Source organism: Fundulus heteroclitus, chromosome 22 (assembly GCF_011125445.2).
Source record: "Fundulus heteroclitus isolate FHET01 chromosome 22, MU-UCD_Fhet_4.1, whole genome shotgun sequence".
Lineage (NCBI taxonomy): Eukaryota > Metazoa > Chordata > Actinopteri > Cyprinodontiformes > Fundulidae > Fundulus > Fundulus heteroclitus.
Genome location: NC_046382.1, coordinates 1,973,955 through 1,989,802, shown reverse-complemented (window position 1 = coordinate 1,989,802; position 15,848 = coordinate 1,973,955). Strand labels below are relative to the sequence as shown.

The 15,848-nt window shown below is 57.2% G+C and overlaps 1 protein-coding gene across 1 annotated transcript; it reads right to left on the bottom strand.

Annotated features, from left to right (window-relative positions):
- Positions 1-12,003: 12,003 nt before the first annotated feature.
- zgc:64201 (prolyl-tRNA synthetase associated domain-containing protein 1) lies at positions 12,004-15,848 on the bottom strand. The gene is made up of 4 exons (XM_012856714.3): positions 15,712-15,848; positions 12,678-12,803; positions 12,477-12,566; positions 12,004-12,287 (listed from the first exon to the last, which is right to left on the bottom strand). The coding sequence occupies exons 1-4, from the start codon at positions 15,790-15,792 to the stop codon at positions 12,075-12,077; spliced, it is 510 nt and encodes a 169-aa protein (XP_012712168.2). The 5' UTR covers positions 15,793-15,848; the 3' UTR covers positions 12,004-12,074.

Genomic DNA, 15,848 nt, shown 5'->3' with positions numbered 1-15,848 from the left:
CCTGCAGGTGACTCAGCCAGGAATGACATCATCCTGTCAGCACACACACCTGTTTCCTCATCACACACCTCCCCCACCCCCGCCTGCTCCCGCACACTTCCTGGATCCCTTAAAGGGCCAGCAGCAGCTCAGCGGCAACAGGTGGCACCGCCGGGCCCTGCAGGACAGAACGGGGCCCTGGAGAACAGAACCGGGCCCTGCAGAACAGAACTGGGCCCTGCAGAACAGAACCGGGCCCTGGAGAACAGAACCGGGTCCTGGAGAACAGAACCGGGTCCTGCAGGACAGAACTGGGCCCTGCAGAACAGAACCGGGCCCTGGAGAACAGAACCGGGTCCTGGAGAACAGAACCGGGTCCTGCAGGACAGAACCGGGCCCTGGAGAACAGGACAGAACCGGGCCCTGCAGGACAGAACCGGGCCCTGCAGGACAGAACTGGGCCCTGCAGGACAGAACCAGGCCCTGCAGGACAGAACAGAACAGAACCAGGCCCTGCAGGACAGAACAGAACCGGGTCCTGCAGAACAGAACCGGGCCCTGCAGAACAGAACAGAACCAGGCCCTGCAGGACAGAACCGGGCCCTGCAGAACAGAACAGAACCAGGCCCTGCAGGACAGAACCGGGCCCTGCAGAACAGAACCGGGCCCTGCAGAACAGAACAGAACCAGGCCCTGCAGAACAGAACCGGGCCCTGCAGGACAGAACTGAACCGGGCCCTGCAGAACCGAACCGGGCCCTGCAGGACAGAACTGAACCGGGCCCTGCAGAACCGAACCGGGCCCTGCAGGACAGAACAGAACCAGGCCCTGCAGAACAGGACAGAACCGGGCCCTGGAGAACAGAACAGAACCGGGCCCTGCAGAACAGAACAGAACCGGGCCCTGCAGGACAGAACAGAACCGGGCCCTGCAGAACAGAACAGAACCGGGCCCTGCAGGACAGAACAGAACAGAACCAGGCCCTGCAGGACAGAACAGAACCGGGTCCTGCAGAACAGAACCGGGCCCTGCAGAACAGAACAGAACCGGGCCCTGCAGGACAGAACCGGGCCCTGCAGAACAGAACCGGGCCCTGCAGAACAGAACAGAACCGGGCCCTGCAGGACAGAACCGGGCCCTGCAGAACAGAACCGGGCCCTGCAGAACAGAACAGAACCGGGCCCTGCAGGACAGAACCGGGCCCTGCAGAACAGAACCGGGCCCTGCAGAACAGAACAGAACCAGGCCCTGCAGAACAGAACCGGGCCCTGCAGGACAGAACTGAACCGGGCCCTGCAGAACCGAACCGGGCCCTGCAGGACAGAACTGAACCGGGCCCTGCAGAACCGAACCGGGCCCTGCAGGACAGAACAGAACCAGGCCCTGCAGAACAGGACAGAACCGGGCCCTGGAGAACAGAACAGAACCGGGCCCTGCAGAACAGAACAGAACCGGGCCCTGCAGGACAGAACCGGGCCCTGCAGGACAGAACAGAACCGGGCCCTGCAGGACAGAACCGGGCCCTGCAGGACAGAACTGGGCCCTACAGGACAGAACAGAACCGGGCCCTGCAGGACAGAACAGAACAGAACCGGGCCCTGCAGAACAGAACCGGGCCCTGCAGAACAGAACAGAACCGGGCCCTGCAGAACAGAACCGGGCCCTGCAGGACAGAACTGGGCCCTACAGGACAGAACCGGGCCCTGCAGGACAGAACCGGGCCCTGCAGGACAGAACAGAACAGAACCAGGCCCTGCAGAACCGAACCGGGCCCTGCAGGACAGAACTGAACCGGGCCCTGCAGAACCGAACCGGGCCCTGCAGGACAGAACAGAACCAGGCCCTGCAGAACAGGACAGAACCGGGCCCTGGAGAACAGAACAGAACCGGGCCCTGCAGAACAGAACAGAACCGGGCCCTGCAGGACAGAACCAGGCCCTGCAGGACAGAACAGAACAGAACCAGGCCCTGCAGGACAGAACAGAACCGGGTCCTGCAGAACAGAACCGGGCCCTGCAGAACAGAACAGAACCAGGCCCTGCAGGACAGAACCGGGCCCTGCAGGACAGAACTGGGCCCTGCAGGACAGAACTGGGCCCTGCAGGACAGAACAGAACCGGGTCCTGCAGAACAGAACCGGGCCCTGCAGAACAGAACAGAACCAGGCCCTGCAGGACAGAACCGGGCCCTGCAGAACAGAACCGGGCCCTGCAGAACAGAACAGAACCAGGCCCTGCAGGACAGAACCGGACCCTGCAGGACAGAACAGAACCAGGCCCTGCAGAACAGAACCGGGCCCTGCAGAACAGAACAGAACAGAACCGGGCCCTGCAGAACCGAACCGGGCCCTGCAGGACAGAACAGAACCAGGCCCTGCAGAACAGGACAGAACCGGGCCCTGGAGAACAGAACAGAACCGGGCCCTGCAGAACAGAACAGAACCGGGCCCTGCAGGACAGAACCGGGCCCTGCAGAACAGAACAGAACAGAACCGGGCCCTGCAGAACCGAACCGGGCCCTGCAGGACAAAACAGAACCAGGCCCTGCAGAACAGGACAGAACCGGGCCCTGGAGAACAGAACAGAACCGGGCCCTGCAGAACAGGACAGAACCGGGCCCTGCAGGACAGAACCGGGCCCTGCAGGACAGAACAGAACCGGGCCCTGCAGGACAGAACCGGGCCCTGCAGGACAGAACTGGGCCCTACAGGACAGAACAGAACCGGGCCCTGCAGGACAGAACAGAACAGAACCGGGCCCTGCAGAACAGAACCGGGCCCTGCAGAACAGAACAGAACCGGGCCCTGCAGAACAGAACCGGGCCCTGCAGGACAGAACTGGGCCCTACAGGACAGAACCGGGCCCTGCAGGACAGAACCGGACCCTGCAGAACAGAACAGAACCGGGCCCTGCAGGACAGAACAGAACCGGGCCCTGCAGGACAGAACCGGACCCTGCAGGACAGAACTGGGCCCTGCAGAACAGAACCGGGCCCTGCAGGACAGGACAGAACCGGGCCCTGCAGAACAGAACAGAACCGGGCCCTGCAGGACAGAACCGGGCCCTGCAGAACAGAACAGAACCGGGCCCTGCAGAACAGAACAGAACCGGGCCCTGCAGAACAGAACAGAACTGGGCCCTGCAGAACAGAACAGAACAGAACTGGGCACTCCAGAACAGAACCGGGCCCTGCAGAACAGAACAGAACCGGGCCCTGCAGGACAGAACCGGGCCCTGCAGAACAGAACCGGGCCCTGCAGAACAGAACAGAACCGGGCCCTGCAGGACAGAACAGAACCGGGCCCTGCAGGACAGAACAGAACCGGGCCCTGCAGAACAGAACCGGGCCCTGCAGAACAGAACAGAACCGGGCCCTGCAGGACAGAACCGGGCCCTGCAGAACAGAACCGGGCCCTGCAGGACAGGACAGAACCGGGCCCTGCAGAACAGAACCGGGCCCTGCAGAACAGAACCGGGCCCTGCAGGACAGAACCGGGCCCTGCAGGACAGAACCGGGCCCTGCAGGACAGGACAGAACCGGGCCCTGCAGAACAGGACAGAACCGGGCCCTGCAGGACAGAACTGAACCGGGCCCTGGAGAACAGAACAGAACAGAACCGGGCCCTGCAGAACGGAACCGGGCCCTGCAGAACAGGACAGAACCGGGCCCTGCAGAACAGAACCGGGCCCTGCAGAACAGAACAGAACCGGGCCCTGCAGGACAGAACCGGGCCCTGCAGAACAGAACCGGGCCCTGCAGAACAGAACAGAACCGGGCCCTGCAGGACAGAACCGGGCCCTGCAGAACAGAACCGGGCCCTGCAGAACAGAACAGAACCGGGCCCTGCAGGACAGAACCGGGCCCTGCAGAACAGAACCGGGCCCTGCAGAACAGAACAGAACCAGGCCCTGCAGAACAGAACCGGGCCCTGCAGGACAGAACTGAACCGGGCCCTGCAGAACCGAACCGGGCCCTGCAGGACAGAACTGAACCGGGCCCTGCAGAACCGAACCGGGCCCTGCAGGACAGAACAGAACCAGGCCCTGCAGAACAGGACAGAACCGGGCCCTGGAGAACAGAACAGAACCGGGCCCTGCAGAACAGAACAGAACCGGGCCCTGCAGGACAGAACCGGGCCCTGCAGGACAGAACAGAACCGGGCCCTGCAGGACAGAACCGGGCCCTGCAGGACAGAACTGGGCCCTACAGGACAGAACAGAACCGGGCCCTGCAGGACAGAACAGAACAGAACCGGGCCCTGCAGAACAGAACCGGGCCCTGCAGAACAGAACAGAAACCGGGCCCTGCAGAACAGAACCGGGCCCTGCAGGACAGAACTGGGCCCTACAGGACAGAACCGGGCCCTGCAGGACAGAACCGGGCCCTGCAGGACAGAACAGAACAGAACCAGGCCCTGCAGAACCGAACCGGGCCCTGCAGGACAGAACTGAACCGGGCCCTGCAGAACCGAACCGGGCCCTGCAGGACAGAACAGAACCAGGCCCTGCAGAACAGGACAGAACCGGGCCCTGGAGAACAGAACAGAACCGGGCCCTGCAGAACAGAACAGAACCGGGCCCTGCAGGACAGAACCAGGCCCTGCAGGACAGAACAGAACAGAACCAGGCCCTGCAGGACAGAACAGAACCGGGTCCTGCAGAACAGAACCGGGCCCTGCAGAACAGAACAGAACCAGGCCCTGCAGGACAGAACCGGGCCCTGCAGGACAGAACTGGGCCCTGCAGGACAGAACTGGGCCCTGCAGGACAGAACAGAACCGGGTCCTGCAGAACAGAACCGGGCCCTGCAGAACAGAACAGAACCAGGCCCTGCAGGACAGAACCGGGCCCTGCAGAACAGAACCGGGCCCTGCAGAACAGAACAGAACCAGGCCCTGCAGGACAGAACCGGGCCCTGCAGGACAGAACTGAACCGGGCCCTACAGGACAGAACCGGACCCTGCAGGACAGAACAGAACCAGGCCCTGCAGAACAGAACCGGGCCCTGCAGAACAGAACAGAACAGAACCGGGCCCTGCAGAACCGAACCGGGCCCTGCAGGACAGAACAGAACCAGGCCCTGCAGAACAGGACAGAACCGGGCCCTGGAGAACAGAACAGAACCGGGCCCTGCAGAACAGAACAGAACCGGGCCCTGCAGGACAGAACCGGGCCCTGCAGAACAGAACAGAACAGAACCGGGCCCTGCAGAACCGAACCGGGCCCTGCAGGACAGAACAGAACCAGGCCCTGCAGAACAGGACAGAACCGGGCCCTGGAGAACAGAACAGAACCGGGCCCTGCAGAACAGGACAGAACCGGGCCCTGCAGGACAGAACCGGGCCCTGCAGGACAGAACAGAACCGGGCCCTGCAGGACAGAACCGGGCCCTGCAGGACAGAACTGGGCCCTACAGGACAGAACAGAACCGGGCCCTGCAGGACAGAACAGAACAGAACCGGGCCCTGCAGAACAGAACCGGGCCCTGCAGAACAGAACAGAACCGGGCCCTGCAGAACAGAACCGGGCCCTGCAGGACAGAACTGGGCCCTACAGGACAGAACCGGGCCCTGCAGGACAGAACCGGACCCTGCAGAACAGAACAGAACCGGGCCCTGCAGAACAGAACCGGGCCCTGCAGGACAGGACAGAACCGGGCCCTGCAGAACAGAACAGAACCGGGCCCTGCAGGACAGAACCGGGCCCTGCAGAACAGAACAGAACCGGGCCCTGCAGAACAGAACAGAACCGGGCCCTGCAGAACAGAACAGAACTGGGCCCTGCAGAACAGAACAGAACAGAACTGGGCACTCCAGAACAGAACCGGGCCCTGCAGAACAGAACAGAACCGGGCCCTGCAGGACAGAACCGGGCCCTGCAGAACAGAACCGGGCCCTGCAGAACAGAACAGAACCGGGCCCTGCAGGACAGAACAGAACCGGGCCCTGCAGGACAGAACAGAACCGGGCCCTGCAGAACAGAACCGGGCCCTGCAGAACAGAACAGAACCGGGCCCTGCAGAACAGAACAGAACCGGGCCCTGCAGGACAGAACCGGGCCCTGCAGAACAGAACCGGGCCCTGCAGGACAGGACAGAACCGGGCCCTGCAGAACAGAACCGGGCCCTGCAGAACAGAACCGGGCCCTGCAGGACAGAACCGGGCCCTGCAGGACAGGACAGAACCGGGCCCTGCAGAACAGGACAGAACCGGGCCCTGCAGGACAGAACTGAACCGGGCCCTGGAGAACAGAACAGAACAGAACCGGGCCCTGCAGAACGGAACCGGGCCCTGCAGAACAGGACAGAACCGGGCCCTGCAGAACAGAACCGGGCCCTGCAGAACAGAACAGAACCGGGCCCTGCAGGACAGAACCGGGCCCTGCAGAACAGAACCGGGCCCTGCAGAACAGAACAGAACCGGGCCCTGCAGGACAGAACCGGGCCCTGCAGAACAGAACCGGGCCCTGCAGAACAGAACAGAACCGGGCCCTGCAGGACAGAACCGGGCCCTGCAGAACAGAACCGGGCCCTGCAGAACAGAACAGAACCAGGCCCTGCAGAACAGAACCGGGCCCTGCAGGACAGAACTGAACCGGGCCCTGCAGAACCGAACCGGGCCCTGCAGGACAGAACTGAACCGGGCCCTGCAGAACCGAACCGGGCCCTGCAGGACAGAACAGAACCAGGCCCTGCAGAACAGGACAGAACCGGGCCCTGGAGAACAGAACAGAACCGGGCCCTGCAGAACAGAACAGAACCGGGCCCTGCAGGACAGAACCGGGCCCTGCAGGACAGAACAGAACCGGGCCCTGCAGGACAGAACCGGGCCCTGCAGGACAGAACTGGGCCCTACAGGACAGAACAGAACCGGGCCCTGCAGGACAGAACAGAACAGAACCGGGCCCTGCAGAACAGAACCGGGCCCTGCAGAACAGAACAGAACCGGGCCCTGCAGAACAGAACCGGGCCCTGCAGGACAGAACTGGGCCCTACAGGACAGAACCGGGCCCTGCAGGACAGAACCGGGCCCTGCAGGACAGAACAGAACAGAACCAGGCCCTGCAGAACCGAACCGGGCCCTGCAGGACAGAACTGAACCGGGCCCTGCAGAACCGAACCGGGCCCTGCAGGACAGAACAGAACCAGGCCCTGCAGAACAGGACAGAACCGGGCCCTGGAGAACAGAACAGAACCGGGCCCTGCAGAACAGAACAGAACCGGGCCCTGCAGGACAGAACCAGGCCCTGCAGGACAGAACAGAACAGAACCAGGCCCTGCAGGACAGAACAGAACCGGGTCCTGCAGAACAGAACCGGGCCCTGCAGAACAGAACAGAACCAGGCCCTGCAGGACAGAACCGGGCCCTGCAGGACAGAACTGGGCCCTGCAGGACAGAACTGGGCCCTGCAGGACAGAACAGAACCGGGTCCTGCAGAACAGAACCGGGCCCTGCAGAACAGAACAGAACCAGGCCCTGCAGGACAGAACCGGGCCCTGCAGAACAGAACCGGGCCCTGCAGAACAGAACAGAACCAGGCCCTGCAGGACAGAACCGGGCCCTGCAGGACAGAACTGAACCGGGCCCTACAGGACAGAACCGGACCCTGCAGGACAGAACAGAACCAGGCCCTGCAGAACAGAACCGGGCCCTGCAGAACAGAACAGAACAGAACCGGGCCCTGCAGAACCGAACCGGGCCCTGCAGGACAGAACAGAACCAGGCCCTGCAGAACAGGACAGAACCGGGCCCTGGAGAACAGAACAGAACCGGGCCCTGCAGAACAGAACAGAACCGGGCCCTGCAGGACAGAACCGGGCCCTGCAGAACAGAACAGAACAGAACCGGGCCCTGCAGAACCGAACCGGGCCCTGCAGGACAGAACAGAACCAGGCCCTGCAGAACAGGACAGAACCGGGCCCTGGAGAACAGAACAGAACCGGGCCCTGCAGAACAGGACAGAACCGGGCCCTGCAGGACAGAACCGGGCCCTGCAGGACAGAACAGAACCGGGCCCTGCAGGACAGAACCGGGCCCTGCAGGACAGAACTGGGCCCTACAGGACAGAACAGAACCGGGCCCTGCAGGACAGAACAGAACAGAACCGGGCCCTGCAGAACAGAACCGGGCCCTGCAGAACAGAACAGAACCGGGCCCTGCAGAACAGAACCGGGCCCTGCAGGACAGAACTGGGCCCTACAGGACAGAACCGGGCCCTGCAGGACAGAACCGGACCCTGCAGAACAGAACAGAACCGGGCCCTGCAGAACAGAACCGGGCCCTGCAGGACAGGACAGAACCGGGCCCTGCAGAACAGAACAGAACCGGGCCCTGCAGGACAGAACCGGGCCCTGCAGAACAGAACAGAACCGGGCCCTGCAGAACAGAACAGAACCGGGCCCTGCAGAACAGAACAGAACTGGGCCCTGCAGAACAGAACAGAACAGAACTGGGCACTCCAGAACAGAACCGGGCCCTGCAGAACAGAACAGAACCGGGCCCTGCAGGACAGAACCGGGCCCTGCAGAACAGAACCGGGCCCTGCAGAACAGAACAGAACCGGGCCCTGCAGAACAGAACCGGGCCCTGCAGAACAGAACAGAACCGGGCCCTGCAGGACAGAACCGGGCCCTGCAGAACAGAACCGGGCCCTGCAGGACAGGACAGAACCGGGCCCTGCAGAACAGAACCGGGCCCTGCAGGACAGAACCGGGCCCTGCAGGACAGAACCGGGCCCTGCAGGACAGGACAGAACCGGGCCCTGCAGAACAGGACAGAACCGGGCCCTGCAGGACAGAACTGAACCGGGCCCTGGAGAACAGAACAGAACAGAACCGGGCCCTGCAGAACGGAACCGGGCCCTGCAGAACAGGACAGAACCGGGCCCTGCAGAACAGAACTGGGCCCTGCAGGACAGAACAGAACAGAACCGGGCCCTGGAGAACAGAACAGAACCAGGCCCTGCAGGACAGAACAGAACCAGGCCCTGCAGGACAGAACCGGGCCCTGCAGGACAGAACTGAACCGGGCCCTGGAGAACAGAAAAGAACCGGGCCCTGCAGAACAGAACCGGGCCCTGCAGGACAGAACCAGGCCCTGCAGGACAGAACAGAACAGAACCGGGCCCTGGAGAACAGAACAGAACCGGGCCCTGCAGGACAGAACCGGGCCCTGCAGAACAGAACCGGGCCCTGCAGGACAGAACCAGGCCCTGCAGGACAGAACAGAACAGAACCGGGCCCTGCAGTACAGAACCGGGCCCTGCAGAACAGGACAGAACCAGGCCCTGCAGAACAGAACTGGGCCCTACAGGACAGAACCGGGCCCTGCAGGACAGAACAGAACAGAACCGGGCCCTGGAGAAGAGAAAAGAACCGGGCCCTGCAAAACAGAACCGGGCCCTGCAGGACAGAACCAGGCCCTACAGGACAGAACAGAACAGAACCGGGCCCTGGAGAACAGAACAGAACCAGGCCCTGCAGGACAGAACAGAACCAGGCCCTGCAGGACAGAACCGGGCCCTGCAGGACAGAACAGAACAGAACCGGGCCCTGGAGAACAGAAAAGAACCGGGCCCTGCAGAACAGAACCGGGCCCTGCAGGACAGAACCAGGCCCTGCAGGACAGAACAGAACAGAACCGGGCCCTGGAGAACAGAACAGAACCAGGCCCTGCAGGACAGAACCGGGCCCTGCAGGACAGAACAGAACCGGGCCCTGCAGAACAGAACAGAACCGGGCCCTGCAGAACAGAACCAGGCCCTGCAGGACAGAACAGAACCGGGCCTTGCAGAACAGAACAGAACCGGGCCCTGCAGAACAGAACAGAACCGGGCCTGGTGCTGCTGTTCTGATCAACGCTGAATGTTAGTGATCGACTCAGAGAAAAGCAGCGATAAAACTGTTTATTCAGCAACATATTAGCCGGTTCCTGGTCCAGAACCAGAACATCAGAACATCAGAACATGGGAACATGACAGCGGAGCAGAACCGGAGCGTGTGAAAGGACTCCTGGGAACCGGGCCCTGCAGGTCAGCTTCATTCAGTTGCTAATTTTACTCAACAAAGCCACAATAGGCAGAGCCTCATTAAGGATGCAGGCCCCCTCCCCCCTCCCCCACCTCTTTCTCTCTCTGCCATGATTTCTGACACCAGGAATGAAGCTCACAGATCCTCTGAGTTAAGGAACATTTAATCCTGACGTTCCTGAGCTTTAGCAGACAAATTAAAAGCTTCTTTAACTTTTGGTTTTTATAAACGTTCTGCTGAGCCGTGTTTATAACAGCCATAAAAAGTTAATATTTTATGAGTTTTGTTGTGAAGTTTTGAGCTGAAACAACGAGGAAAAGAAACTTGGTATTATTTCTAGACATTTTCAATAAATGATGCTACAGAAAACTGAAAATAATTAAATAATCTGGATTATTAAACAAAGAATAATGTTTTTGTCTTAATTTCTGTGAATTATTTCTGCTTCCAAGTTGTGAAAACAGACATTTAGCATCTGGATTCATTAAATCAGAATTTAGACAAATTCTTCAGAGCTCAGATTAGGAACCAGCTGCTGTCGGTGCTGACCGGGTCCGTTTTATCACGGCAGGTTTTAATCAGAACTTTATTTCTGAAAAGTTCTTTATTAATAAATTTGCCTTTAATTCAGTTTAAAGCTTTGCTGGAAACTTTCTTTCATGTTTCGCACTAAACGGATAATTTCTGCTGCTTGTTGTTCTGAAGGTTCTGATGTTTCATTCGGACCCGTCCAGAACCGGGTCCAGCTCAGGTCCTACAGCCGAGGTCCAAAGGCTGCAGGTTCTGGTTCTGTTATTAAACCCGACTTCCCTCCCTGAAGGACCTCGGAGGCTGAGGTGTTTCTGACCGGAACCAGAACCCGGACTGCTGCAGGTGATCATCCAGAACCACAGGCTGGTGCGCCGGTCCAGAACCAGAACCCCAGCAGAACCTGATACCTCCTGCCTTTACTAAGCCAGAGAAGCAGCACCAGAACCAACATGGCTCCTTCTTCCCCGTCTCAGAGCCGCCTTGGTTCTGTTTCCCAGATGAAACAGAACCGGTACCGGTACGTACTGGGCCTCCAGTTTGGACCCATAGCAGGGAAGGAAACATCTGAAGCAGTAAAACTCTCCCGGAGTCACTTTGGTTCTGTTGGACCTTTAATGAGACGGACCGTCAGCAGGAGACGTTTAATCTGGAGACCAGAAACTGAGACAAAAGAAACTGAAGACAAACTTTAAAGGAGCAATAAGCAAAATTCATTATTTTAGATGGAAATAACTAAAAATGGCGAACAAATAAAGGCGATATTTCAGAAATCTGCTGATATAACAAATAACGATTTGTTACAGATTATTATGATTATCTGCCATCAAACTGATAATTACATTTCTAACAGCTCACAGAAAGTTAATAAATATGGGTTGACTTTTTATGTCTATCAGGCATTTAAATAAAAAACTGCATTCTTCTAACTTTAAAATAATAATAATCTTAAAAACGACGATATAGATGAATATTTTCATTTAGCACCATTGTATCTGGATCATTAATCGTTTAATCAGTTTATCTATGGGGTCGATCTATTGCTTTGGTCTAGAGACAGAACGTCCCGCCTGGAGGTGAAGCTTCACTTACTGCTCCTTTAAACTTAAACATCAGAACCAGGACTTATGGACCTGAGGCTCAAGTTCTCAGAACCAAAGTAAGACCTTCAGGACTTCTGCTAAAATCAGGCGAGAAGTTCTGTGTTTCCACCATGAAGATCACAGAAGACAAAAGTTCTGGTCTAAGATTGATCCCTGCAGATAAGTCCAGTTAATGTCCAGGTCCAGGTTCTGGTTCAGGTCCAGATCCAGGACCCGGTCCAGGTTCTGGTCCAGGTCTAGGCTCTGGTTCTGGTCCTGGTTCTGATCCATGTCCAGGTCCTGGTCCAGGTTCTGGTTCAGGTCCAGGTCCAGGTTCAGATCCAGGACCAGGTCCAGGTTCTGGTCCAGGTCCAGGTCCAGATCCAGGTCCAGGTCCAGGTCCAGGTCCAGGTTCAGGACCCGGTCCAGGTCCAGGTTCTGGTCCAGGTCCAGCCCGTCCTACTCAAAGTTCTCCAGGACGGGCTCGTGTCCGGTCTCCCTGAGGAAGCGCAGCAGATCTTCTGGCCTCAGCCCCATGGTGGCGCCGTTGGTCATGGGGTGGAAGTGGACCATCTGGTGGCCGCCCTCCACCAGGTCCCGGTCCAGAACCAGCTTCACGCTCCGGTCCTTATCGAAGAGCAGCGCCAGAGCGGTGGCACAGCCCTGACCCACCTGAGAGGAGACCAGAGACAACGTTACTACGAGCTTCAGACCCATGAAGACTACCAGCTGAGGAGTTCTGGTCCAGGATGGACTCCTCAAAGATCTCCATTCTCCTTCCTGGGACCCAGACCGATCTAACAGGACCAAGGCTTCTCCAGACTCTAAGGTCCGCCTCGTTCCTTCAGGACCTGTCGGTACCTTCAGCTTCTCCACCATGGTGGCCTCGTCGGCAAACCGCAGGTTCCCGCTGCCAACGCCGAGCTTCTTGGCGAGGTCGTTGAGGTTCACCTGCAGAGACACGGAGAAGACCGACCCGTTAGAGCCCAGAAGGTCCCACGGTCCAGGCGGACGGGTTCTGAGGCGGACCGGTTCTGAGACGGACCGGTTCTGAGGTCCTACCTGCCGGTCGTGGCGAGCAGACACCAACCACAGGCCTTTCTTCTTCTTGTCCTTCAGGAAGAGGTTCTTGGTGACGGCGCCGCTCACATCCTGCAGGTGAGGCATCATCTCCTCCACGGTGAAGACCTGCAGCAGAGGGTCTCTGATCAGAGGTGGACCTCTCCAGGATGAGCTCTGAGCTCCTGATCCAGTCACATGTTCCTTCAAACGTCAGAACCTCGCCCTGAGCTGCACCTCCTGACCCTGGACCTCCTGACCCTGGACCTCCTGACCCTGGACCTCCTGACCCTGGACCTCCTGACCAACAGTCCCTCGCTGTTAGAAGCAGACCTTCACCATCACCTCCAGCAGCGGCGTGCCTCAGGCCCCTGCTGTCCACCATGAAGGCCAACCTGTCCAGAGGTCAGACAGCACGGTGACCACAGGGCTGATCTCTGGTGCTCATGACTCAGGAGGAACTGAAGGATCCTGACAACCTGCTGCTCCACCAGCATCCTCATCCTGGACCGCAGGAGCACCGAGGAGGTTCTGGTGGATTTCAGGAAGGCCAGCTCGGTTCTTCTACGGGCAACCATCAATGGAGAAGCGGTAGAGAAGGTCCCCAGCTTTAGGTCCACGTCACTGAGCACCTCCTGGTCCATCCACCCTATGGTGGACCAGGAGGTGCTCAGCAGCACCTTCAGAGGACACTGAGGACGGCTGGGTTCCCTCAGAACCTCCTCAGGAACGTCTGCTGGTGCAGAGAGACCAGCAGCATCACTGCAGGGTACGCTGGACGTTAGGGGAGCAGAGGAAGCTGCAGAAGGTGATCTTCTCTGACCTTCCACCCACCGGCTACATCTTGGAGAACCGATGTGAAAGCAAGGCCTGGAGAACCAGAACGTCTTACCTGTCAAGGCCTGGAGAACCAGAACGTCTCACCTGTCACCTCTCCTAGCTCCAGATCAGACTCACAGCTGAACATCAGGACTGAGAACCAGAACCGGACCGTGACGCTTTGCTGATTCATGGTGGTGATTTATGAGCATAGACTTCCAGGTTTAGCTTTTCTACTGCTTAGTCTGGATTTATGAAAGTTCCTCATGAAAAAATAGGAACCAGTGACAGGAGAACTGAATGAAGATCTGGATGATCTGAGAATGATGGAGGAAGAGATAACTGCCTGTTTAATGTTCATTTATGTTGTTTTTGCTTTTAGCTCCTAATATTGTCGTTATTAGATTTGTAGTATTTAATTAGATGATATAATAATAAAAATAATAATAGGAAGTTTTCATGTTGTACATTCTAATGTTTTTGGAAGTGATTTTAATTACATAATGTCTTTAATGTATTGAGTAATGTAGTGTGTGAAGTATGCTGTGTAAAACAGAGTGACTCAGGTTTGAGTTGAGAAGCCTAATTGTCTGAGGATATAACCTCTTTCTGAGTCTCTGCACTGAACATGAATTTCACTGCACTTCCCTAGCTGTGGCAGAACTAAGAGGCAGATTAGTTGTATTTTTTTCTTGTGTCTTAAAAATTTCAGTTCTGCACATTATATATCTTCTTCTCCTCTTATTTTATCCAGACCTCTGGATACCGTGGCTGATGGCTCTTCAGACACAGAACGCCTTGAAGAAACCAGAGATGATCTCATGTTAGTGACTCACTGACCGGAGTTAACTCACCTTAAAGGAGCAAAAACAATATACTGACACATCAACTACTACCATACACATAATGTAGTTATACACACTTTATGTAAGTTTATTCATGCTCATGCTGCACTACACACACAATCACTGGCATTCATGTCAGGAGGATTTTAAAGTCTGTGCCTTTGTTTCACCTCACATCACCACAACCCATTTTCTCATCCCAAACAGGCTCTAAGCACAGCTCCACTACTTCCTGCCTTTCATTACTGGTCAGACTGATTAATCCAGGTGTGTCTGACCTCAGTAACCAGCCAGACTCACCTGGATTAATCAGGAAACAAAGGAGCTGCTGAGGTTCAGGCAGTAGTAGGAGAAATTAATCTGCTTCTTAGAGATGCACAGTAACCTGATGCGGCCAGGTGACAGTAAGAAACATTTATCACCCTTTACCTGCAAGTTTGACTGCTGCTTGTTTTTGATGTTAACGCAGAGAAACCTATTGCTCATAGGTATGTAAACATGAACAGAATCAGTATTTGTTGCACTTTTTTAAAAGGTGGAACTCTGTCTCCACAGACAGCCACAGGCTAAATGTATTTACTGGTTTTTCTTTTCCTCGTGTCACTCTCCCCTTAGGAGGCAGCAGAGCTCTGTGGGTCCCACAAAATTAGAAAACCCTGACATGATGAGGAATTCATCTCTTTCCTCCTTTCACTGCTTCTGCCACATTTATTCATTTATTTACGCCCAGATTTCCCCTCATGTGTTATTCATAACTTCCTCTACTCACCATGACGTATTACTCACTTTATAACTAAAGCTTTATCATTATTGTGTCTTTTTCTCAGCTCAGACACACATGCAGCGCTTCAGCGTGGCGCCCCCTGCCGGCCAGAGCGGCTCGGTGCTGCTGGAACGAGTCAGACCGGTTATGAAAAGTTCCTTCATTTGGTTAAAAGACCTGCTTTACAGCTGCGGCCTCAGCAGAACCCTGACCTGGAGAACCCGAACCTTTAACCAAAGAGGTTCTGGTTCCACTGGTTCCGGCTGTTTGGGTCCAAATCAAAGAAACGGGTCAGAGGAAAGGTTCTGCAGAGACACTGAGCTGGTTCCGTGTCTGTGATGAAGAGCAGAAACCCACTCTTCAGCGCTAAAACTGGACCGCAGGAGGTTCTGACACAGAGCCGAACCACAGAGCGAACCGGTCCAGGTCCAGATGTGTCCTTCCTGAAGGTAAAATGTCTAAAAGGTTTAAACAGAACAGTTTTTACTTTAAACCGTCAGAAAAGGAACGAGGTTCGGCGGAGCTCAGCGTCCCTCTGCAGCCAGGACCAGGTTCTCCAGGTTCTGATCCAGGTTCTGGTCCAGGTTCTGATCCAGGTTCTGGTTCTTACCGGAGGATGCTCCACGCAGCTGGTCTGGATCTTCAGGTTCTGCAGGAACTCCTGCAGCTCAGAGCGCAGATCTTCCCCCATGCTGGTTCTGGAGCAGCTGCGCCGCTTCTTCTTCTTCTCCGACCGGTGTCACTGAG

Excerpts from the sequence above, each read along its gene's own strand:
- zgc:64201 (XM_012856714.3), bottom strand. The coding sequence starts at position 15,792 with ATGGGGGAAGATCTGCGCTCTGAGCTGCAGGAGTTCCTGCAGAACCTG. Across the intron at positions 12,804-15,711 it reads GCTGCGTGGAGCATCCTCCG|GTCTTCACCGTGGAGGAGAT; the intron begins GTAAGAACCAGA and ends CCTCTGCTGCAG. Across the intron at positions 12,288-12,476 it reads CCATGGTGGAGAAGCTGAAG|GTGGGTCAGGGCTGTGCCAC; the intron begins GTACCGACAGGT and ends GTCTCCTCTCAG.